The following is a 23,635-nucleotide window of genomic DNA, read 5'->3' as shown; positions in this document are numbered from 1 at the left end:
TGCATGTTGCAAGTGTTAAAATAACCCTTGCATTGTGAAAGAAAAATTAGCTTTTGAACCAATTCTGTAGCACTGCAATTATTTCAGTAACGGAAAATCAAAGGCAAGTTGTATTCAGCATTTGAGACCAAACTCAAGGCAGGCCTCCTAGAAGTCACAATTCAAGCAACAGACACTTCACAAGTACTGATGTAAGGTCTCGGCCCAAAACATCAGCGGTTTACTCTTTTCCCATAGATGCTACCTGGCCTGCTGAGTTCGTCAGCATTTTGTGTCTGTCGTTTGGCTTTCCCCCCTGCAGATTTTCTCGTTTTTTGTGAGTTGCAATGCAAATTGGCAATGAAAATGCCTCACTCCAAGAACTGCCAACAGTAGGATAAAATATGCAGGGTGAAGTAGTGACATGTTATTAACGAACGTGGCCCAGGGTGGGGTGGGGGGGGGGGAGCGTGGTGGATAGGGTTACATTTACGAAGTTATTCAACTAGTTACTGTTCCTCCTACCTGACCCCCCCCCCCCCCCCGAGGTTCTGTGAAGGGTTACAGGGCAAACTGCTGGTTGAAAATATGAACATTGGAACAAATAGCAGCTTCATTACAAAATGTTCTGTTCCCAACATTTAGAACTACAGAGGGATCGCAGCCAAATCCCTCAACTGCTGCTTATTGAGAATTTAAAAAGAATCATCCGCCCTCTCTTTATTGTAGAAGAATAGTCTAAGTTTCTATCCAACCAAAGGCAGACCATGGCAAGCAAGTAGCATCCTATAATTATAACTAAGCATTCCATCCCTTGAAATGACAGATAAGAAACTGATAAAATTGATGAAGTTTAATGTCAAGTAGGCGCAGACATTTGGCCATCAAGTCAATCAATACAAATATAATCTTCTGCTAAAAATCCACCTTCTATGACATCCCTTTTGCCCCTCAAATATCCACAAACCTATTAAATTTGGCTTTGAATACACTTCAAGTGCCTCACATTCACAATCCTTTGAAGAATTTTCCCATCTCAATTCTAAAAGACTGATTATTTTAATATTGATTATTTCAAATCAACAGCCTTGGAAAATACACCCCACCCCACCCCGGATTTATCACTTTCAGTAGATCAGATTCTTTGCAATGGATTTCTTTTTAATAAATTTTTACGTATTCTCTCAAGAAGCTGGTTTCCATAGGTACGGTCTCTCTCCTTTTAAATTAAAACCTGATAGAAGTATTTACTTCCTCACTGTTTCATCTGCTGCAAGATCTTCTTTACAAGTTTTTCCAGAAAAATCAAGTTGAAAAAAAGTGCTGCTAGAGAAAGTGGTCAGGGGTAGAATTGCAATATTTAAGGTACACGGATCGGAGAGGATTGGAGGGTCAAGGGCCAAACCCAGGAAACTGGAACTAGCAGGATGGATGTTGTATTCAGCATGGACCAGTAGGATCAAAAAGTCTGTTTCCAATGCTGTATTACTCTTTAAGTTTCAGATACTTTACTGGAGCCCTTTTGATGCGAGCAATGATGCATATTCATGGCAAGCAAACACTTAACAAACTCTTGGCTGATATTTTTATCTTGAATATTACAAGTTAGATAAAAAAAAGTATACAATTGACAATGCAATAGAGAGAGAGACTCAAACTGACCAAAATCAGTCAAAATAATACAGTTTAAACTGGATTTTGAAGGCCCCGTACTCGGCTGGTTGGACATGCCCTACTAGAGTTCAGGTCCCCTTCTGCAAAACAGATCACAAAAATCTAAGTTAACAATCCAGTAGGGAGGGAGTGTCTCAGTCAGACTGGATTGTTCAAAGATACACTCTAAACCTCTTAAGACTTCAAATCTCCAGTTTTGAAGAGCAGGGAGGTATCGTAAAAATATTCTCCTAGCAACCCACATCATTTACAATTACATCACACTGCTCATGACTGAAGACATAGAGTTTAGTGAGATGGAGAGAATGGAATAGTGTCCTCACAGCTGGTCTTAAATTAGTGAGATGGAGAGAAAGGAATAGTGTCCCCATCAGCTGGTCTTAAACGAGATTTATAGTTTTGCTATTGATTATGCAAGGTCATGTCTGCCTTCAAAAAAGTCAAAGCAATTTTGCTAGCACACACCCTCCCCAGCTAATGAATGCCTAGCTTATATACAGCCATTATGAACAAACAAGCATTTGGAAGCATTTCCCAGCCACAATTCTGACTTGTAAAATGTTTGGATTACCAACAGTTCACAAGAATGGAACCTGGAAAGGATCTGCATGCATTTTGGAGAAGAAATTCTCCGACAAGTTTTGAAGAAAAGTCACCTCTCACCCAAAAAACAGGGCAGCACGGTAGGGTAACAACATTACAGCACCAGAGTCCCACGCTCACACCCGCCACTGTCTGTAAAGAGCTTGCATGTTCACCCCGTGACTGCGTAGGTTTCCTCCGGGCACTCTGGTTCTCCAACACCCACATTCCAAAGGTTAATTGATCACATCAGCTGGTGCGGGCTGGTTGAACCGGAACAGCCTCTTACTGTGCTACATCCACAAATAATAGCACTCTAGCAACACCAGAAAGTAGTGACCAGACTGCATGATCTAGTGTGCCTACTTGAAGATCACAACGTCAGCAGAAGAACTCCCGTGCTTTTCAATTAAGGCCATGAAATCCTGTACTTCCTGTAAGGACAGTGAATTGATTAAATGTCATATCTGAGAGATCACATGGCACCTCTATGATGCAACATTCCCTTGCACCATTCATAATGGTAGCATGCATGCTCTGGAACAGAACTCACACATCACAACTGAAGAGAAAAACTTGCTACCAACGCTAGTATTACAGAAGACAAACATGCATTCTTTAGAACTTTCAACTTCCATATGAATGATAATGCCACTGTAGTGCAGCACCAGTCTATCTAAGGCACTCAATGTACAATGGAAGAGCAGATTACAAAGCAGACTACAAATGACTTACAATGACTGCACTTGAGATTGTTAACTAAACCAGTCTAAATATAGTTGCTCAAATTCTCTTTGAACACAGATTCTAATTCTGCAATTAAATTTGAAGACAAATTCAATTCCTAACCTCCGCCCTCAAAACAACCACTAATATAAAGATTAGCCTTATTTGTCACACGTACATTGAAATATACCATCTGCATCAAATCATCGAGGATTGTGCTAGGAAGCCCGCAAGTGTCGCCCTGTTTCTGGCAGCAATGTAGCATGCCCCCAACTCACCAACCCTAATCTGCACGGCTTCGGAGTGTAACAGTAAACCACAGCATCTAAAAGAAAGCCCTGCAGCAACAAGGAGAACTTGTCATAGAAAAACACAGCCATTCGGCCCATCTAGTCCATACCAAAAACCATTTATACTGCTTACTCCCATCGATCTGCACCACGACCATAGCCCTCCACACCCCTACTTACAGAGAGCAGCCAGAATTGAATTCCAATCTGTGAGCACTGGCTCTGTAAGGCAGTTATGCTAACCACTACTCTACTGTGCATAAATATAAAGTTAGAATTGCAAAAACATGTAAATTCGTGCTGTTTGACAAGGGGATAGTGGAAAAGAAAGAGGGGTGTGCCCCTGCAGGAGGACCCACTGCTTGAACCACAGATCCTCCAGCAGATTGAAATACCACATCATGATCAACTCACCCTTCAGAAAACAGTGCAAGATAATAAATTATAACATTGTAGCACTGACCCTGCAATGAATGACTGCAAAACTCACATGAAAAACAACTAGAAGATAAAAGGAAAGCTTCCACACCTATATAAACAGTAACAAAAACAGCAATGAAAAAATCTTAAAATGCTTCTTAGGAGTTAGCAATAGGAGCTCTTTTTTTTTAAAAATGGGGAAGAAAATGACTAAACCAAATACAATGGACTCCAATTAATTAAGCCATTGGTTAACCTGGACAGCTGCTTATTTGGGACAACTTTTAAAGAACAAAAACTAATCGTGAAAATAGACAGGAGTCCCTTCATTTATTTGGGACACTATGCCACTTAGTTGGGGCAAGAGATGTGCCAGACAGTTTCTAACTAGTGTCAGTCACATGCACTTGTGCAGTCATTAGACACCATACCATGCTGAGAGCAAGAAGTTTTTTTAGAAAAACAGCACCAGTTACTGGTGTTTGTATTCAAGCAGTAATTTTTGTCACCAATAGTTGGTGAGAAATAAGCAGGAAGACAATTCGGCACTGTTTTGCTTACTGCAGCTTCAAGCATTCAGGCTTGGAAATGCCAGAAACAGCAAGGAGTTGAAGGAATAATATATTGAACATTGATTGAGAATTATTTGTAGGAGAGACATCAATAGGAATGAACTGCCACCCCAAAATCATAAGGCCACTGCTATGGCTTAACCCAAGATCAGTGCAGGGCTCCTAAAAATTTATAATCAACATCGATGATCTAGATGAAGAAAATGACTACACTGCATTCTGTTTTGCAAGCAATAGGAAGCAAAGTGGGAATATTAGGTGGCAGTAAATTGAGAGGGTAAGACAACTGCCGCTGGGAATAGAACTTGCAAGAATAAAACTATTGATTTAGTTTTTAAAAAATGAGGTTATTTTGGTTTTAATGGTAAGCAATACACAAATGATGATGTGCAGAGGGATTTAGGAGATGCAGAAAGTGGACAGTCAAATGAGAAATTTCTTCACTCGGTGGAGTACTGTCACCCCAATGAGTTCTGGGTGCTTATGAAACCGAGCATATTGAATCAATAGATGTTTTGGAGATAAAGTGAGCATAGCCATCAGAAGTTGACAAAGAACAAGAAGAAACATGGTGAACTGAATGGTTCAAGGCATTAAGTGGATAATTCATGCTTTCACACATGTTCTTGAACATTTAAAGACACAAAAAGATTGCAATGATATTCTACAACTCTGTTGGGTACTATACAATGTACAAAGTGACACCTTGGTGAAGATGGAAAATAATTCTTTAGGCAAGGCAAAAATTTCTCTCAAACTGATCCTAGAAAGATCACAAGAGACAGAAACCATGTAACTTCATTTTTAAGATACTATCAAAATAAAAGGCATGCAACAGATGTGGTTAAACAATACAGTAATGCCAGAGTAGAGATGCAGAGGCAAATCCAAATGATGCCCTGATGTAGAGATACAAGAGGCAAATCCAAATGATGCCCTGTCCTCTATAAGGCTTCTTCTAGGTCAGTTTGCAAATACACATGCTTCTCCATCAGTGTACCTGCAGCTTTTAGACTGCACAAAATCTTCCAAAAGGTCATGAATAACAGTGTTAAACTACTGATATAGCTCAGGGTGATAAACTTGATGCCCAAGTATGAATAGCTTGATATTAAAGAGTTTAAGCACCTCATAGGAAACGAAAATGTAGAGAACTTGAGTGAGGAATTACTGTTTCAGCAAGTTGCTTGTCACTGTCCATATTCGCAGTTTGGAATAAATAAACAACAAGCCCCACCCTTCAGAGAAAAAGACATAGGAATATGGGGACAAAATGCACAACAGAAATTCAATTGACTTTGCTTAGCAAAAGGTCTTAATCTGCACATTTCAAAAAACATTTCTGACATACAGCTACCATAGTAGCCAGTTACCTGTAGATACCCCAGCTTTAGAATAAGATAGGTATAATACAAATTTCCAGAAGATGGAGACACAAACACCAGTAAATTGAACACAAGAACCTACAAGCAAAACAGGCAACTCTATACTATAAACCTTCATGAACAGCAATGTCTGCAACTAACAGTTGTGCAGAAACAAATTTACAAGATTTGGTGATACCCAGAATGTTGCCACAGATGTCTAAAATTAGACAGCTCACTGATCACTTACCTCAACAGTGAACCCACAGCCTATGGACTCACTTTCAAGGACTCTATAACTCATGTTCTCAATATTATTCAAAACTTATCCATTATTAGTTTTTCTTTTCATATTTGCACAACTTGTAAACTTTTGCACCTTGGTTGTTCGTCTGTCTTTGTGTATAGTTCTTCATTAATTCTATTGTGTTTCCTTGTACCTACTGTGAATGCCTACAAGAAAATGAATCTCAGGGTAGGATGCAGTGAGAGCGGAGTGGTAGTCTCATCATGTTTGCTGGTGCCTTACTCCACAAATCAACTTCAATGGAGACCCCGCTTTTACCACACCATCTGTTCTTTCAAAATATAGTAATCACTACCAATGGAGCACTGCCTCTGTAGACAGCATGAAACTCAAGTATCATGGCCACACCCTGATCTGCTGGAGATTAGTCTGAGTTTCAGTAATCTGATAAAAGCAGAACCAAACCTTTAAGGTCACTTTTGACCTCCAGGTCCACTTCTGAACCAACAGATTTCCCTACTAGAACTATTACACTAAAAACATATCATTATCAAAAAAACAAATCTATGTAACACACCAACTTCTAATGCCCTAATCCACCAAATCTACAATCACAAACCATATATATATTAAAACACTAACTATCTGACACTTCTAGAATGAATTTTGCCAGAAACTTATCCAGACACTCACCTCTTCAAAGTCAATGCTTTTCATTTATGCAAAGTACCAACCTACAATTTTGCCAGACAGCTGAAACTGCATTTTGCACAAAAGTCATTGAATAGGTTATGTGCAGCACTACATTGTGGGCCAAAGGGCCTGTACTATGTTGCAGTGTTCTAGTTCCATGTTCTAAAAGCATGCAACTGCAAGTCCAGGGGTACTGACTATGACCCACAACCATCTGAATGCATGGCAGATATCAGAAAGTTCACATGAATGGCAAATGTGTTATTAAAATACAAGGAAGGGGTTAAGAAAATGCAGATGCTGGAATCTGGAGAAGAGAAAGTGCTGGAAAAGCTGAAGCAACAGCTGTTCAGGCAAAGGGATGGCTGATGTCTTGGGTCCAGATTCTGCAACAGGACAATGATAAGGAAAGGTTGGATGCAACTTCTCAACAGTTCCTGAACAAAATACAAATGAAGCAAACATCCACTGGTATTCTCAGTTGTTAAGATGTATCAACCTTGACTACTTTAACTCACTCATCATGAGACCAATCTACTTTAGTGGGCAGCACTGTCCCACCTGCTAAGCAGGAACCAATACCCCATGAAAATATGTGTGTAATATTAACAATTACAGAACAGGTTATAAATAAGATTACTCAAGCTTTATATGCAAAAAGTACATTGATAGACTTGCTTACTGAACCGATTCAAACAGTAACGAATGACACAATTACTATTTTCATTGTGTCCCAATGAACAATCTTTCCTTATACATTGAATCCTACTAAATACTGAATCATTTCATAAATAATTGCTATCTGAAGCTAAAAACTGAAAAAAAACGCCTTGTTGCTGCTTCAGAGACCATTCAATCCAGCTGTGTTCAGAAGATTTAACACTCGATCATGCATACTCATGAGGTCAAGCTAAAGTACTGTACATAAGCAAGAATTTCAGGTTATTAGCATGTCATAATGTAATAAAGTACAAAGTTTATGAACTTAATTGGCAGTCCCTGGTTTTCATATATACAGGGAAACAGTTATCTTGTCTAATAAGGGGTCAAGTGAATACGCCTATTCCCAAAGCAATGATACACACCCACTCCAAACCTCCTGCCAAAATGCAAACAGATTGGAGTCCTTGAAAATTGCTATTCAAAGTAACTGGGTGAAAAACTTCCTTGCATTTCCTCTCTAATCCTTCTACTAATTTCTTCAAATTTATGCCACTCTACCAAGAGAAATAAGCAGTTTCCATGTACTCTATCTGAGCTCCCTAGTTTTATCCATCCCAATTAAGTCCCCTCTAAGTTCCTGTTACAAGCAATACAATTTGTGTTTATCCAAGCCTTCTTCATAGCCAAGAGTACTCTTGGCAAGAGAGTCATCGCAAAAAAAGTTTATAATGTCCTCCACTGTATGTCTATATGTGGACTTGCAATAATTATTAAATAAAGTTTATTTAAACACCATCACTTGTACTCCGGCTCTGTTCAACTGATTAGTATATAGGGAATTCTGATGAAGATTGGTCAGCCATCATCAAATTTGGAATTAACTAGTTCAATTTATTTCACTATAATCACATTGACTTAGTTTTAAATAAGCCACAAACTTTACATGTAAAAAGTGAATCATAAATCACTACTAAAATTCTTTTGGAAAGTAATGGAATCTTTGTAATTGATATCGATTTGGATTTGACCACCATATTAAACAGCGTCCAAATCAGATCCACCAAATTAATGATTTGTGATTATTTCAGGCCATTTACATACAACTGAAAAAATTAGCACAGAATTTCCATCTTTCATTCAAGTCAGTGAGTTCTCAGTAAAATTGGTCACATTAGCATTCAAGCTCCTTTTTAGCTATATTCGAATTTATTCTGAGGATGGTCATTCTTGCAGGGGAATGGCTGATTCTCAGCTAGTGCCTCACTCCACGGTTAAAAACACTGAAACTTTTAGATCATAAGGCAAATTATCAGATACAAATCCTATTTGACACATTTGCCCTTTTCCATGCAGGGTACTAAACTGTAATCTTGAGCAGTAATTATCCCAATTTCTCTCTGCTCAAGATTACAATTTACAACCGGAACACTGAAACCACATGAAGACAAGAAACCAGCCTTGTATCAGGTGACACAGCATCAAATAGTCAATCCCCACTTACAAAGACAGGGAACATCAGCCTCAGCAACAGTGGGGAATTTATAATCACCCATAGTGATCTCCAAAACAAAGCTAGGGCAGGGGATGTTATGAAACAAAATCATGGTTGCTTTTCCCAACTAATTTGGTGAGTCCTACATGAGCATTCTGAGATGGCAACATGGGTCGGCTACAACAGCACACCCCAAAAGTCCAAGTTCAAACTCAGGGTCCAAATGGACAGTGACCTACCACCTTCAACATAGAAAAGAGATGCAAGACAAGGCCAGCTTAGATTTACACTTGGCAAACATAAGATCTGCAATTTCAACAGAAGAGCACAACTGTCCTGAGCTGATAGCTTTGGTAAGCAGATAAAGAACCACATTAAGCTTGACCCAATTGCAATCAATCATGATTAAGGCTACAATATATAAAAACAAGCTAAGTAAGTGGTACAGTACGAAATGGATTCATAGAATAGTGGTTCCCAGCCTGGGATCCACGGACTACTTGCTTAATGGTGTTGGTCCATGGCAAAAAAAAAGTTGTGAAGCCCCTGCATTAGAACAACTAGTTTCTGAATAAGGATTGGAACAAAAGCTGGAACCAGTTAATTTTCATTTTAAAATGTATTGCATAATGATCATGAAATTTGGGAGGGTTCTGGCTTTAGTTGATAGAATGGGAATAAAGCTGAGTGTCAGTCATATTGGTTTGTGCATTGCCCAAACAACCCTTAAAAGTTTAGTTATTGGGCTCTTGACCTCACAATCTACCTGGTTGCACTTTATGGTTGCCCTGTATGCACTGTCTCTGCAGCTCTCAACACACTATTCTGCATTGTTATTGTTTTACCTCAACACACTATGTAATGACTCGATCTGTATGAACAGTATCAAAACAAGTTTCACTGTATTCTGATACATGTGACAATAATAAACCAATGCCAAAAGGATAGGTGGTTATCCAAACTATGGTGAGATCATCTTTAAGGAAGAATTCTTTTGTACTATGAGAAGGGAAGGCCACTTTAGATCTGATGCAATTAGGTCACTTAAACGAGATGGTGGCTTATATGCCTCATATTTCCATTTACCCACTTCATCTCCACATCCCTTTGCTGGGGGAAAAAAACACATCAACTAATTAGAAAATGAATACAGCAGGCTAGAAATGTCATAGATATACACTTACATTTAGCAAAATAGTTTTAATTCCAGTAACCACATTCACCATCTCCTATTCACCGCAAAAGAGAAACTAATCAAAGTACTGAAATTTTTGTTTGCTACATTAATAAAACTACAAGTATCCTTGGCATTTCACTTCATCATGTAACAATTTCTGAATACTCACTTTCTAACTGTATGTTTGCACATAGAAACAAGAAATGCACGTCAAGAATAGTCAAGTACGGTGACTCAAATAGGATGAAGCAGTTTTATATGAATGGGTATCCCTTTGTATATTTTGTTGAGTACACCTGCAAGGCATTCATAATGGTCAGTCAACAACTGCACCAAGTATTCTCCAGTATGGCTCAATTTAGTAAACTGATCTTAAGGAGTGTGTCAAGTCTCCCCTTCCCATTTTCAAACGTCTATATGGAAGTACATGGCAATAATATCTACCAAGGGGGACTGCGCTACAGACCGTCAAAATATAATCCTGGAAAATACATTAAAGTATCTAAAAATGGTGCACGTGGATGAATACAAGCACATTTGCAGACCTGGAGGTCTTATATTAAAAGCGTAGCCCAGAGATCACAACTGCAATATGAAAACTCCGACAAAAATGTTGGCGAAGCCAACAGCTAAGAGCACGAAAAGGCTGGAATGTTCTCTTACAAAGTCAAACCCGGACCCCGCCCATTCACTGAAGAGTGCATAAAGTGAATTTGTGCATGTTGCGAAGTGCCCGGTCAGAGGAAAAGCCTGGTCGGTGCTGGCGATCGGCAGGTAACTCCTCCCGGGGCCGCTCTGAAGCAGCCAGATTTCGCTGCATTCCCCCTGACTCCAACTTCAATGGGGCGCGAGGAGGAGGAAGGGGGCGGAATTAAACCCGCACAAAATTCTTTGGGGCTGCGTTAAGTTTGCCGGGCAATAAAAAAATGTACAAAATAAATCAATGTCTAAAGCACCGATCCGTCCTTATCATAAAGTCCAGTCACGTCCCGGCACACTAGGAAGAAAGGATGTCATAGATCAGAGGTAAGACTGGTCTTACATCAGGTAACCTCGTTCTAAAAGACCAAAATTTACTGCCTTGCAATGAAATAAAGAACAATTTGGTGATGGCAACAGTGATCTGAAGCCGAGATTTCGATCCCGAGCTTAAGTTGTGCCGACTCCATAAACCCTTGGCCAACACCCAGCCTCCCTCCACCATTTTGAATGAATACTCAGAGCCACATTCAACCTTTGTTTCCGTGCAATGCGGCAACAGCTTAGTTCTAGACATCTCCTTAGAATAAATCTCAGGAGGTCAGAGGAAGCTTTGAGCTAGTCCTCGCCACTTTACATGGGGGGGGGTGGAAGGGTCCGACTCGGTGGTTAAACTAATGCAGCGCCAAGATTTGCGGAGATTTGCCATGGGGAGCTGAGGATGCCGCAAACACCCAACACCACGTTAAGACTGTCCGTTGCTCACCCTCTCTCTCGCCTGCCGCTCGCTGTCGAGCTCCCTCTGTAGCTGCTCAGCCTTTTCCTCTGCCACGTCCGCCTGCTGTTGCAAAAACTGGATTTTTCTCTTCACGGTATCAATCGTGGCCGAATTGCTACCAGACATGATTCTTGCTTTGCTTTTGACTTCGGCGAGGAATCGCAAGCGGAACTCGAAACAAAGTCTCCGGTACCAACAGAAGCTGAGCGAAACCTCCGGCAGCTAATGCGGAGGGACGAGTACTCAACTCCTGGCAGGTAACAAAAATCACCCAGCGCTTGTAATTCCACCAAGGGCGTAAACCGCCGGAAATTCCTGCGCAATGCTCTTAACCAGGCAGCCCTTTGGAGAGGAGGGACTGGGAGTTGAGTGCTTAGGATCCGGCTGCCGGACACCCGCCTCCTTAAGCGTCCCAGCGAAGAGCTGGAGGTGGAGAGAGGAAGCGCTCAAAATAAATGAGGTCATCCGAGGAGGTGGACATACAGCGCTGCCACAGGATTAAGTTAAACTAAAGAAAATACACTATCTCGTACCTTTCCCCGTTGATATTCAATCAACTTTTTAAAAGATTCCGTATTTTTGTGTGCATCGAAAGGAAATGTTTTGATCATCGTTTGGAGAACGAATTATAAAAACTTACAATAGTCAATGCGAAGGATTCTTCCACATCCCTCTTTCCCACCTCCATCCCCCTTTCCTACAAATATTTACTCTCATATGTAAATATAGTTAAAAAACTCAAACTGCTTCGATCACATTTTCGAGTAATGTAACTGATTTTTCAAACCAAATCTGTTCGATCTATTCCTCAAGTCTGGTTATCTTAAAATCTGTCTACAGGCCTATCTTCAGTGAAGACAATTGTTTTAATTCACCTAGTTTTGCGTTAAGAATGGGTTGACCTGTTATCTTAAACCTCTCAGTTTACTTTGCTGGTACGTTGTGAAATTATTTTCCCCTGTAGTTAAGAACAATGCTTGGTGGCCTTGTTGTTTATAATGGAGTTGACCTTTGATGCTGTTCTAAGCGAGAAGTTAGAGAAAAATAATCCTGTTCTGGAGTATTTATTCCGAAATACCTGTCGGAATATTTGTGCATGCTTATATAGTTCGGCCTCGAAATAAGCATCGTCACAGCACACAATATTAGCCACAAATCCAAATTGTGATATTTCTGCTTGCTTCACGAACTGTCCTACAGGGGGAGCACGTTAGAGGAATAGAAGTGTGGTTAAGTTATTGGAGATGACCCAGAGACACATATTCAAATCATAGTCTGTTGAATTTACACTTCTGTAATCATTTGATTTTTGTCTTTATAGTGATGACTACAAAACTACCTTAAAAGTTCATTTTGGTTTATAAATATCTTGCATTTATACTTAACTTGGTACATGAGTGATTCTTAATTTACTGCTGAAATCACCTTCTACCAGCAGTTAGACCACCCCCCCACCCCCGCCCAAAGAGAGACCAAGGAAAGCGAGGTTAGCCCTGCAAGTCCTCAACATTCAGATTTCGGAATGGTCCAGTAGCACCAACACTGACTAAAGATGTGGCTACTAAAATTGTCTGTGGCATGTATTGAACAAAACAACACCAGGGAAGCACATATCTGACCTTCTTCTCACTAATTTCCCTGCCACAGATGTGTCCATTACAAAAATTGGTAGAAGTGACTACCACTGATCCTTCTGAGTACCACCTTCATATTGAGGATACCCATAATTTTCTTGTTTGACAATAGTGTTAAATAGGATAGACTTGGGATAGATTTATTAACTCAAAACTAACAAACCAGAAAGCACCATGTGGCAGCAGAAATATATAGTAGCACAAATTATAACCTCAATGTCTAACACTGTTCTAAAGATTTGCTAAGTATGCCAGCAGAAAAAGAATCTCAGGGTTGTAAGTGATGACATGTATGTTCTCTGATAATAAATTTTACTTTGATTTTGAGCATATCCCCTGCTCTTCCAAAAGAAACAGAACAGTGAGTGGATCCACCCTGGTTAGGAGCAGGGTGAAGGAAAGCACCAACAAAAGTCTTTGTATGTGCGTGTGTTCACATGTCCTCAAAGGAGCATAGGATAACTTAAGCTATGTGATCCCAGAACCACTGGATAGGTTGAAAGCCCTGGACTTCTACCACATTTAGTTACAAATGGGAGGAAAAGGGTCCAGCAAAAAAAAAATCATCCTCAATAATGTCAGGGCCTAGCATATGACTGTTGAAGATAAAACTGAAGTTTTCACAACCATATTCAGCCATAAGTGGCTAGTAGATGATCCATTTCAGCTTTCTCCTGAGATTTGTCACTGTCACAGAAGCCAATTTCCACTCACTCCAAATGGTATCCAGATGTAGCTAACTCCATTGCTATATAAAAGGCTATGAGACCAATAAGGCCTGGCTGTACCAATGAAGATAGGGCCAGTTGGTTCCAGACTTCATCAAACCCCTTGGATGAAACATGAAGCAAAGAGCTGAGGTAAGGGTAATCTGATTGCTTTTGTTTTTTTTATAAGTGACCTGGATGAGGAAGTGGAGGGATGGGTTAGTAAATTTGCTGATGACACAAAGGTTGGGAGTATTGTGGATAGTGTGGAGGGCTGTCAGAGGTTACAGCGGGACATTGATAGGATGCAAAACTGGGCTGAGAAGTGACAAATGGAGTTCAACCCAGATAAGTGTGAGGAGGTTCATTTTGGTAGGTCAAATATGATGGAAGAATATAGTATTAATGGTAAGACTCTTGGCAGTGTGGAGATCAGAGGGATCTTGGGGTACTAGTCCATAGGACACTAAAGCTGCTGTGCAGGTTGACTCTATGGTTAAGAAGGCATACGGTGCATAGGCCTTCATCAATCGTGGGATTGAGTTTAAGAGCTGAGAGGTAATGTTGCAGCTATATAAGATCCTGGTCAGACTCCACTTGGAGTACTGGGCTCAGTTCTGGTCACCTCACTACAGGAAGAACATGGAAACCATAGACAGGGAGCAGAGGAGATTTCCAAGGATGTTGCCTGGATTGGGGAGCATGCCTTATGAGAATAGGTTGAGTGAACTTGGCCTTTTCTCCTTGGAGCGAAAGAGGATGAGAAGTGACCTGATAGAGGTGTATAAGATGATGAGAGGCATTGATAGTGCGGATAGTCAAGAGGCTTTTTCTCAGGGCTGAAATGGCTGGCACGAGAGGGCACAGATTTAAGCTGCTTGGAAGTAGGTACAGAGGAGTTTCAGGGGTAAGTTTTTTACTCAGAGAGTGGTGAGTGCGTGGAATGGGCTGCCGGTGGCGGTGGTGGAGGCAAATATGATAGGGTCTTTTAAGAGACTCCTGGATAGGTACATGGAGCTCAGAAAAATAGAGGGCTACGGGTAACCCCCAAGGTAAGGACATGCTCGGCACAGCCTTGTGGGCCAAAGGACCTGAATTGTGCTGTACGTTTTTTCTATGATATCAAAGTAGCTTTGTGTGTCATTAATGAGTAGGATAAAACTGAAGCCACTGGGGAAAATATTCAATAACCTTTCTTTATTCATAAAGAAAGACGGCTTTGATTATTTAAGGCCAATCCCACCAGCAACAGGACTTCACTACAGACATTCCTCAGTTCCAAGCTTGTCCATCTTCAAATGGCAGGTCAGTGACTTTCATTCCAATATTAGGTTTAAGGAAATACTTGCTGTTAGTTGCATGATGTTCAATTCATTTTGCAACTCTCAGCAAATGACTGAGTCCATGCCTGCATTTTATAAAACCTAGATAATACTCAGGGTATTCATACCACAAAAGTCCAGGCAATGGTCATCTCCAATGAGGGAGAATCTAATTGCCCACCCTTGATATTCAATGGCATTACCATTGTGGGGGATAATATTTACCAAATTTCAACCGGACCAGCCGAAGATGTAGGTCAGAGGCTGTATATTCCAAAGTGAGTAGCTTGCTTGCTGACACCCCAGAGTCTTCCCATTATCTATAATCTGATGGAATACACTCTACTTGCTTGGATGAGTTCAGGCCCAACACTGCAAAGAAGCTTAACATAATTCAGGAAGTAGTAATCTGCTTGCTTAGCACCCCATATACAACCCTAAATAAGCCTGAACTATAAAAAGTGCTGTGGTTAGAGTGTGTATCATCTACAAAATGCTCATCTAGATACTCTGACAGAACCTACAAAACTTACAGCTTCTAGCCCCAAGATAATAAAAGGAACAGCAGATGCTTGGGGAGACTATCAACTGTAGGTTCCACTTTAGATTGCACATATACTGGCTTAGAACTTTATCGCCAATCCTTCATCATTAGATTATCTAAATCCTGGAATACCTTAGCTAACCCTATTATTGGAATATCTACATGAAGTAGATTCTGGAAGGGCTGGCCTTGTCAGCGGCAACAATTTCCTTAGTGAATAAATCACAGACTGCACACACATTGAAGAACGTCATGGGTGACTATGGAGTGACATTCCAGCATGAATTAGAACTCTGCATGTGAAGAGTCAGCATGAGAAGTACAAAACACATGACATTGAACACTAATTTCTTACTTACTACTTGCGTAAGTGCAACCACAAAGAAGGCACAGCAGTGCCTCTACTTTCTTAGAAGTTTACACAGATTCAGCACGTCATCTAAAACGTTGAGAGACTTCAATAGATACACAGTGGAGAGCATCCTGACCCTGGCTGCATCATGGTTTGGTATGGAAACACCAATGCCCAAGAATGGAAAAGCCTACAAAAAAAAAAGTGGTGGATATGGCCAACCATTACATGGAAAGTCCTCCCCACCACTGAGCAGATTGACAAGTGCGCTGCCACAAAAAGTAGCATCCATTGTCAAGGACCCTCACCATGCAGGCCACGCTCTCTTATCGCTGCCGCCACCGGGGAAAAGGTACAGGGAGCTTAGTTCCCACTCCACCAGGTTCAGGAACCATTATTGCCCTTCAACCATCAGGCTCCTGAACCTGCGTGGATAACTCTGAACTGATTCCACAACCCTTCTAGTCACTTTCAAGGACTCTACAAAACATGTTCTCAATATTATCTGTTTAATTTATTTATTTTTATTTGCACATTGTTTGTTTGTCAGTCTTTGTGCGTAGTTGTCCATTTTCTATTGTATTTCTTTTGCTCTACTGTGAATGCCTACAAGAAAATTAATCTCAGGGTAGTATATGGTGTTATATATGTACCTTGATAATAAATGTACTTTGAACTTGTACTTCTTTTGAACCATAACTACGTGCAGGTTTCACTTAATTTGATGTTCAGCTGAAAGCTTGACAAAGAACATGCACCACTGAGTTAAAGAAAAGCAACACTTATCACTTATAGAGCATTTAAAGTGCTTCAAACACATGAGGAAAATATGGATTTTCAGATGAAGAAAATGTGTGGAATAGTAACCAAACAGCTGTTTAAACATTTTGGGTTATGCGTAGTTTTAAAGGGTTTGGCCAAACTGAGGGTTTAGACAAGGAAATGCAGAAGTTTGGAAGAGGGTATAGGTTAATTTGTGAGTTGAGTCAGTACTAAGGAAGGCAAATACAATGTTAACATTTCAAGAGGACTGGAATATAAGAGCAAGAATGTAATGCTGAGGCATTATAAGGTATTGGCCTAACTGCATTTGAAGTATTGTGGGCAGTTTTGGGCCCCTTATCTAAGAAAAGATGTGCTGATATTGTAAAGGGTCCAGAGAAGGTTCACGGAAATGATTCTGAGGATGAAAGAGCTTACGTACAAGGAGCGTTTCATGGCTCTGTGCCTGTACTCACTGGAGTTTAGAAGAATGAGGGGGAGATGCCACTGAAACCTATTGAATATTAAAAGGTCTAAATAGAGTGGATGTGGAACGGATGTTTCCTATTGTGGGTGGGTCTAACACTAGATGGCACAGCCTCAGAATGGAGGAGTGTCCACTTAGAACTGAGATGAGGAATTTCTTTAGCTAAACAGTGGTGAATCTGTGGAATTAATTTCTATGGAAGGTCGTGGAGGCCGAGTGATTGAGTATATTTAAAGTGGAGGTTGATCGGTTCTTGATTAGTCAGGGCGTCAAAGGTTAAAGGCAGAAGGCAGAAGAATAGGGTTGAGAGAGATAATAAATTAGTCATAATGGAACGGCAGAGCAGACTTGATAGGTGACCGGCCTAGTTCTGCTCCCATGTCTTATGGTCTTATAGCTGGTAGCTAGGATGGAAAACAAAAGATGCGTAATGGGATGGAATTAGACAAACAGAAAGTGGTTGTAAACATCAGTAAAGCTGAATTCAAAGTCAGAAACTATCACGACACTGACTGTATGTTGTATTTGCAAATTATTTATGATTTGGCCATGAAGGAGAGCGGTGTCAGTGATGAGGGTATAAAGTTAGCTGGAATCAAGGTTGGCAGTTCTGTTTTTTCTTATTTTAGCTATGATTTGTCCAAAAGTAGATGTCTGAAAAAGTCTAATAGCACATAAGCAAAAGAAGAGTTAGAGAAAGCCAGCTGTGGGAACAGAAAGCAAAGATTTGAAGACATTTGTTCAGTTGGAGGAAACAAGTTCAAAGTATGCAGAACCATGATGGCATAAAACACAATGGGACACAGATGTGGGCACCAACATACAAGGTGCGACTAGAGGAAGGTTCATTTTCAAAAGAAATAGCACTGGCAAAATCATCTTAGCTTTCAGTTGTGCTTCGGGGAAATTTATTCAAATATGTTCTACATTAATGCAAAGTATGTTATCACTGTATCTTACTTTTCCAATTAAATAGCTTGCTAGGGCAACTTCAAAAGCAATGCCTATCCATAACTTGCCAGATTTATTAAATTCATTTAATAATTAATATGAGTTGTGTTTTTTTATTAGTGGTTTAATATCATATCCCTTTACTGAGTTTGGATCAAGTAGGCCTTTGGGAAATTTGTCAATATGGATGGATGACTTAGTCTTACTTTGGTGGACGAAAGTCAGTGAAGATCATCATGATGGATGAAAAGTCAATGGACGCTGGCAGCAGAACTCTATTTATGGTGAAGCTTATTATTATTATATATACTTAGAGGTTAAAGATTGTTTAATGTCATCCACAAATGTAAAGAAGAATGAAATAATTGATACAGCACAGTGACAGCCCTTCTCACTCAGTGAGCCAGGGCCGCCCAGTTCACCCATGTGACCAATTAACCTATGAACCCATATGTTTCTGTGGGGCAGCAAGGTAGCATTGTGGCTAGCAGAACACTATTACAGTAGCAGGCACCTGGGTTCAATTCCGCTGCTGTCTGTGATGAGTTTGTACGTTCTCCCCACAACCACGTGGGCTTCTTTGGGTTGCTCCAGTTTTCTCCCGCATTCCAAAGTTTACAAGAACAAATAGCAGGAGTTACTAGAAGGTGATCATCAAGAGGCTGAATCTTTCCCTTTAACCCAAAATCAATTGTTGCTACATTGGTTAAATTCAGTAAAGTCAAGAGCAATTTCTTTGGAACTGTATGTAATGTAGGACTGCAATTCACCAGAAATGCAACAAATGAAAACTATGATTCGATGACTAAATTATAATAATAATAATAGAAAATGAAATGCTGATGTAGAGATTTATGTATATCAGCAGCTTTCTTTTTAACAGTTATCCATGAGAACCCAAAGCAATTTGGAGAAGAAACAGCCTGACTCAAACGTTCATGCACGATGAAATACTCTCCACTTATCTGGATGAGTTCAGGCCCAACAGTAGAAGGAGGCTTGACAACATCTTTAAAAGAATTCTTCTGTTACAGCACTCCTTTTTAACTTCCTTTGCCAAATTAATTATACTAAGTCACTCAGAGGAGTGCATGGTTACCAGTAAAAAAACTGTTCATCCACTTTGCCTTATATCTTTGAGGAATTTGATGCCATAAATCCAAGACTTGAGTCCCTTTCCTACGCCCAAGGCACAGGAGCCGTTCTGCTGCGTTCCCAGAGAAGCTTTTAATAATGGCCTGGTGTGATTGCTAAGACTATCCTTATGCAATGGGCCACCCAGGGCCACTCTCAGTGAGATCAGTGTATAATCAGTTTCATGAGCTTCTTCTGCAATGAAAAAAAAACACAAATTTAGCATTACTGAGGGCACTATATTGAAAAGTTCAAGAAGGAAGAGCAAACATATACCTGAAACTATTTTTCATTCTTTCACTGAAATGGCACATTTGAGTGATGGAAGATACTGAGACTGGAAGTGAGATTGTATTATAAAGATCGTCATTCGTGGAACAATAAGGGCAGGCTGTATACTATGTACTGTTGTATCATATCTCAGAAATTTACTAAGGTGCTTCAAGCAATACTTATTTTGGAGTGCTGCATGTTGTCATTTAAATAAACACAATGTCTCTCACAGCAATGTAATAAAAAAGAATCAGGTTTAATATCACCAGAATATGTTGCGAAATTTGATAAATTTTAAGTTGTTTCAGATTCGGATTCACCTATGACCCGGACAATGAAACATACAGTGACACTCACAACACGCTGGAGGAACTCAGCAGGTCGGGCAGCATCCGCGGAACCCTTGGCCCGAAACGTTGACTCATCGTTTCCATGGATGCTGCCCGACCTGCTGAGTTCCTCCAGCGTGTTGTGAGTGTTGCTTTGACCCCAGCATCTGCAGATTATTTTGTGTTTAATAAACATACATTGAAATGTGTAATTTACGTTAACAAAAAAACACACCCAAGAATGAGCAGGTGTCACCACACTTTCTGGTGCCAATATAGCATGCCCACAATATTCAGCAAAAGAAGCCCATTTCACAATTTCATACATAAACTGGCCTCCAACCTCAGGACAGGATACCTCTGGGCCTGCAGTCTCGGCTCCTGTAACGTGAAATAAGTAGGTTTCGAGGATTCAGCACAATGAGGGAGAAAGAACACCAGAGTTGCTACAGGGTATATATTTAAAGTATATATACACACACACACACACACACACATATATATATATATATATATAAATTTGATTCAGAATTTAGTGTTTTGTTTGGGAGATTAATTAAATACAAGCATGGAGAATGGGTTTAATTAGTAGAGGATTACAGAGGACATGTGGAAAGTCTATTCACCCAGGAGATGGAACTCACCATTGAAAATCTGGTTAAGGCATAAAACCTTACCCCAATTAAATAACGATAGGAGTTGCCAATGAAGCACCTCAACCTGCAGGGCTACAGATCAAGTGCTGAAAGGTGGGAATAGTTTCATCTGGTTTTTCCAACAATGGTCCAACAGCCTCCTTCCATGTCATAGATGTGCTATTATTCTATTCTAGTCAACTCCTGAGAGAGAAAATGCATGGATTAGGATTTCGGCACCACATGAATTGAAGGAGGGTGCCAATCAGGCAGTGATGGATGTATTGAAATAGGTAGTTTTGGTGATTGAATGAGTAGAACAGGAGGTTCATCTTAGGTTCAGACATGTTTAGGGTAAAGATACGTTTGTAGTTCGACTTAGCTTTAAGTTTACCAGAGGATTCAAAGATTCAAAGTACATTTATCACAGTATGTATACAGTATATACATCATTGAGAGTTGTCCTCCTGCAGGCAGCCACAAAACAAAGAAACGCCATGTAACCCATTCAAAGAAAACATCAATCATCCAACGTACAAACAAAGAACAAATCACGCAAATGGCAAAATACAAGTGAATTACACACAGAATATTAAACATCAAACCACAGAGTCCTTGAAACAGTTTAGGAATGTTTAGTTCAGTTCAGTTTAGTGCTGCGTCGTTCATTAATTGCAGGCTGCACAGCCAATCTGCATTGAAGTGCCCTGGTCAAAATTGCGCAAAATAACAATGATAGGTGTAGCCAGAAACCAGAAACACATAGAACATGAACTACACGTCCTCTAAAATGAGTCGCATGTTGTGCCCGGGTAATGGAGTATGTGATAGGAACCAAAAAAATTTTAATGAAGGGATAAAATTAATTTGGGGGTGTGGGGTTGGAGGATCTAAATAGAATAATTGAGGAGGATCCATTTGTCTTAGAAAATGGTTGCAAGCCAAGAAGCAAAGAATAGAGGGCAGAAGAGAAAAAAAGCTTGCCAGCCACAGATTGATAGGGGTTTTTCTAAAGGCTGGTTGGAAGAAATTTCTACTGACATTAGGGAAATAACATGAAAAATCAGAGACACATGAGGGTCCAGGAAGAGTGGGCGTGAGAGAGCTAAGTGTTATCATGTACACAAGGAACTTGCATTGTGTTCTCTCTTCCCGCTGTTACAGACATTTACACCACACGCTGCACCCGCAAAGCTAGCAGTATTGTGAAGGACTCCACGCACCCCTCACACAAACTCTTCTCCCTCCTGCCATCTGGCAAAAGGTGCCGAAGCATTCGGGCTCTCACGACCAGACTGTGCAACAGTTTCTTCCCCCAAGGCATCAGACTCCTTAATACCCAGAGGCCAGACTGACATCTACATTATTTATTATTATATTGTAATTTGTCCTCTACTATGCCTATTGTCTTGTTTATTAATTATTGTACTGCCCTGCACTGTTTTGTGCACTTTATGTAGTCCTGTGCAGGTCTGTAGTCTAGTGCAGTTTTCATGTTGTTTTACGTAGTCTAGTGTAGCCTTGTGTTGTCTCACTTAGTCTAGTGTAGTTTTGTGTTGTTTCATGTAGCACCAGGGTCCTGGAGGAACATTGTTTCATTTTTACTGTGTACTGTACCAGCAGTTTATGGTCGAAATGCCAGTAAACTTGACGACGACTTGGGTGATGTTCCTGAAGGGCTACCTGTGGCTGAGAACCAAGTTTAGATCCTTGGAGTCTTCAAAATTCATGTTGTAGAGGGAGAAAAAAAATTGCAGAGAGAGTAAAGAAAAACGAGTGATGGTAAATATGGAACGAGGAAGAGACAGTTCCAATCTATTGAACTGGTGTTTAAAAGAATGAGGGTTGGTTTTATTGAAACATCTTAGTTCCTAAGGGGCCATGACAAGGTAGCTGTTGATATGTGCTCACAAATGGGAGTCTTAAACAAGGGAACATAGGTACAAGGTGGTCATGTAAACATTAGGAAAGTGGAAGCCTTTCTTCTTACACAACGTGGTGAATCCCTGCAATTTCTTAACCAGGAGGGTTATGGAGACTAGATTAGTGGAGATATTTAAAGAAGAGATAGATTTTTTTTGAATGATTTGGGTATTGAGACTTACAGGAAATTTACAAAGAACAGGATTTGAAGTCTGGGGCTGATCAACTGTTACGATATTTAATGGCAGGGTATGTACGTGGAGCCAGGTAGCTGGCTGTTAACTCTATTTCTTTCACATTTTTGTGAATTATGGAGGAAAGGCAATGGAGAAGGATGGTGAGATCAACTGGTTTGAAGAATGAGGTGGGATAATCATGTTATCAAACAATTTTATGTAACTGGTGGGAGGAGAAATAAGATTGGAACTGTTAAAAAGATGAGCACATATTTCGTCAATGACAACATATTGAAGGGGGGGAGGAAACGTCGACTCAGACCATGAGAGGCCTGCATTGGACATTTTCATGCCTTAAAAGGCGCAGATTGGAAGTCTGTGTGGGGCGCCATTCCTCGCACAAACTAGAGCAATGTGTGATCAAGTGCCTTGCTCAAGGGCAAAAACACGCTGCCACAGCTGAGGCTCGAAATAGCGACCTCGAGGTAACAAGACAAATGCCTTAACCACTTGGCCACATACCCAACACAGTTGAAATGATTCTAGTCAAAGATAGAGTTTGATTAAGAGTTTGGCAAAACTCACAGTTCTAAAAATAGTCAAAAAGCTTTGGAGGCAAGGAAAAAAATAACAAAATTGGCTAAAATAAGAGGGAGATACAGAAGGTGGAAGTCAGACAATTTGGTGGAAATATATTGAGTTTGAAGGTGGCAAGTCCCCGTAAAGAAATGACATTAAGTGATGAATAGTAGGAAAAAAATGGAAACATGGCTGGAGCAGCAGGGTAAGTCAGGGAACACTGAATGGATGGCTTTTGTCTTGACAACAAAAAAAATCCATAAAGTTCTTTTCATTAGGAATGATAGAAGAGACACAGGAGGGTGGTTCCAGAAGATATGACAGAAAAGAGAGGTCAAAAGTTATATTTACATCCACTTTTGAAAAGAGAACTGTTTCAGCAAAGGAAGGCAAACCTAATAATCTTTCTATGTTTTTCAAACAGATCTTGCCGGGGATGGTTCTTTTATTCTCCATCGCAGATATTCAAAT

General features: G+C 40.2%; 1 protein-coding gene across 4 annotated transcripts in view; it reads right to left on the bottom strand.

Moving 5' to 3' along the window:
* Nucleotides 1-23,635, bottom strand: part of LOC140194947 (uncharacterized) — a 93,585-nt gene that overhangs the window by 42,958 nt on the left and 26,992 nt on the right. Inside the window, exon 1 of one of the 4 annotated variants that reach the window (XM_072252397.1) lies at nt 11,345-11,738. The exons of 2 other annotated variants lie outside the window; for them this stretch is intronic. In XM_072252397.1, the coding sequence (XP_072108498.1) occupies nt 11,345-11,482 (138 nt within the window). In that variant the 5' untranslated portion in view covers nt 11,483-11,738. Of the gene's footprint in view, nt 1-11,344; nt 11,739-23,635 lie in introns of those variants that run through there. One more of the 4 variants, XM_072252396.1, reaches the window with a different exon arrangement.

Source organism: Mobula birostris, chromosome 3, assembly GCF_030028105.1.
Source record: "Mobula birostris isolate sMobBir1 chromosome 3, sMobBir1.hap1, whole genome shotgun sequence".
Classification (NCBI taxonomy): Eukaryota; Metazoa; Chordata; class Chondrichthyes; order Myliobatiformes; family Myliobatidae; genus Mobula; species Mobula birostris.
Note: the sequence above shows the minus strand (reverse complement) of the source record. Positions and strands in the feature narration are given on the sequence as shown.